This window comes from Corylus avellana, chromosome ca5 (genome assembly GCF_901000735.1).
Source record: "Corylus avellana chromosome ca5, CavTom2PMs-1.0".
NCBI classification, from domain to species: domain Eukaryota; kingdom Viridiplantae; phylum Streptophyta; class Magnoliopsida; order Fagales; family Betulaceae; genus Corylus; species Corylus avellana.
This window is the reverse complement of record NC_081545.1, coordinates 26162052-26163966: the sequence shown is the minus strand read 5'-3', so window position 1 is coordinate 26163966 and position 1915 is coordinate 26162052. Positions and strand designations below refer to the sequence as shown.

The window sequence follows — 1915 nt, the reverse complement described above, 5'->3', positions numbered from 1 at the left end:
ATTTGACTTGAACCCTATTCCCTCCCGTAGTTGACTTGAACCCTATATTAATGGGACCATTGTTAGTTGGAGTATTACTTCTACTACTGCTTTTATTATTAATTTTTTTTGTTTTTAAATAAAAAAATAAAAAAAATTGCAAGAAAAATTATATAAATGTGAAAACATTGTTATGTATTTGTATTTTAAATTGTTTATTTTTTTAATTTTTTTTTTTTAAAAGAGAGAAATAGAAAGTGTTAAGAAAAAAATTATAACAAACAAAAAAAATATAAGACAAAGAATCCCAAAAGTAATTGATAATTTGGGAAGAGTGATACACATGTTCCTCTACTTGGTATGATTGAGATATATCTAAAAATGGGATATGATTACATTGGCAGGTAAAAGCATTAATTAAGAAAGTTATGAAAATAAAAAAGAAAAAAGAAAAAAATCTACGAATCCATGGGTCTGTAATATCTATAGAACCCATTAGAGTTCTGGCAATTCCCACACAACCCATTGCTCTGGAACCCTAAATGGCAACACAAACACACCGCCTGTGTCACCATGGCCGACTGGAAAGGAACTTGTTGGAGCTTCGACTCGGCCGTGTTTCCAAAAGACAGCCGAGTCGACTCGGCCTGAAACGGCCCAAGCCCAACAGAAAGCTCCAAATTGAGCTCGCTGATCTCACATGCTTCTTGCCGGTGTTGTTGTTGTTGTTGTTGTCGGCGGTTTTGCAGCTGTGGCGGTTCTTCCTCGGTTGTCGTGCCGCTACTGGTGCAGTTGGCATCTTCAACCGACTCGGTCTTCGGCTGCAACGTGGCGAAGTTGTGGACGTCGTTGTTTGGCTGATTCACGGCGGTGATTCCGGCCGCCACCGGAAAAGACGGTGGGGAGGAATTTCTGAAATCTAAGTGGGAAGCTGCGGCGTTGGCGTTGGGGCCGGCGATCTCCTTGAGGGGGCGGTGAGTTTGTGGGTCGACGCCACGGCTGATGAGCTTCCGCTTGATGTGCGTGTTCCAGTAGTTCTTGATCTCGTTGTCAGTTCTTCCCGGTAATCTTCCCGCAATCAAAGACCATCTGCAGCCAGCCACATATAAAAAACTACACATAAGAACTTGGAATTTCCCAGTTCTTTCCAACGTTTTCTCAGCAACCAAACAAGAGCCCTTAGGGAAATTAACCCAGAAGCTTAAAAGCGGAAAATTGAAAAGAAATATTGGGGCTCACTTGTTTCCCAGCAAACTATGAAGCTTGATGATGAGTTCATCTTCTTCTTCAGTGAAATTACCACGCTTGAGGTCAGGGTGGAGATAGTTTATCCACCTCAATCTGCAACTCTTGCCGCATCTAAGCAATCCTACAGAAACACAAAAATTAAAAATAAAATAAAAATTATGAGAAGAGTGATTTCCAATTTCCAATTTCCAATTTCCAAAGGAGTTGAATTTGATTAATTAAGGTAGATGGGTACCGGCGGATTTGGGGAGCGAGCGCCAGCAGCCTTCGCCGTGGGCGCGGATGTAGTCGATGAGGCGCTGGTCTTCCTCTTTGGTCCAGGCGCCTTTGTTGGTGTGCGCTTTTTCACAGCAAGGGGAGCGTCCCATGTCGTCCTCAAAGTTTGTGTGGAAGGAAGAGGTGGATGTTTTTGGATAGATATTAGATATGGAGCCTAGGAGTTTTAAGTAGAAATTTTTTTTTTTAAAAAAAATAAAATAAAATAAAATGTTTTGTTTGATGTTTTCCGAGGTTCGTTCTTACCGCCCTTTGTCTGGTACCAGTTTTGAAACCCAAAAAAGGATAAGAAGGGAAAACAAATTTGAGAGAGAGAGAGAGAGAGAGAGGTTTGAAGTTTGAAGGCGGAGAGATTGTAGAGAGGAAATATGAAATGAGGAGATATATATGTAGTGTGGGTGTGGGGGGGAGA

At 41.3% G+C, this 1915-nt stretch overlaps 1 protein-coding gene across 1 annotated transcript; it reads right to left on the bottom strand.

Moving 5' to 3' along the window:
• Positions 1-272: 272 nt before the first annotated feature.
• On the bottom strand, positions 273-1915 carry LOC132182734 (transcription repressor MYB6-like). The gene is made up of 3 exons (XM_059596062.1): positions 1463-1915; positions 1219-1348; positions 273-1068 (listed from the first exon to the last, which is right to left on the bottom strand). The coding sequence occupies exons 1-3, from the start codon at positions 1593-1595 to the stop codon at positions 438-440; spliced, it is 894 nt and encodes a 297-aa protein (XP_059452045.1). The 5' UTR covers positions 1596-1915; the 3' UTR covers positions 273-437.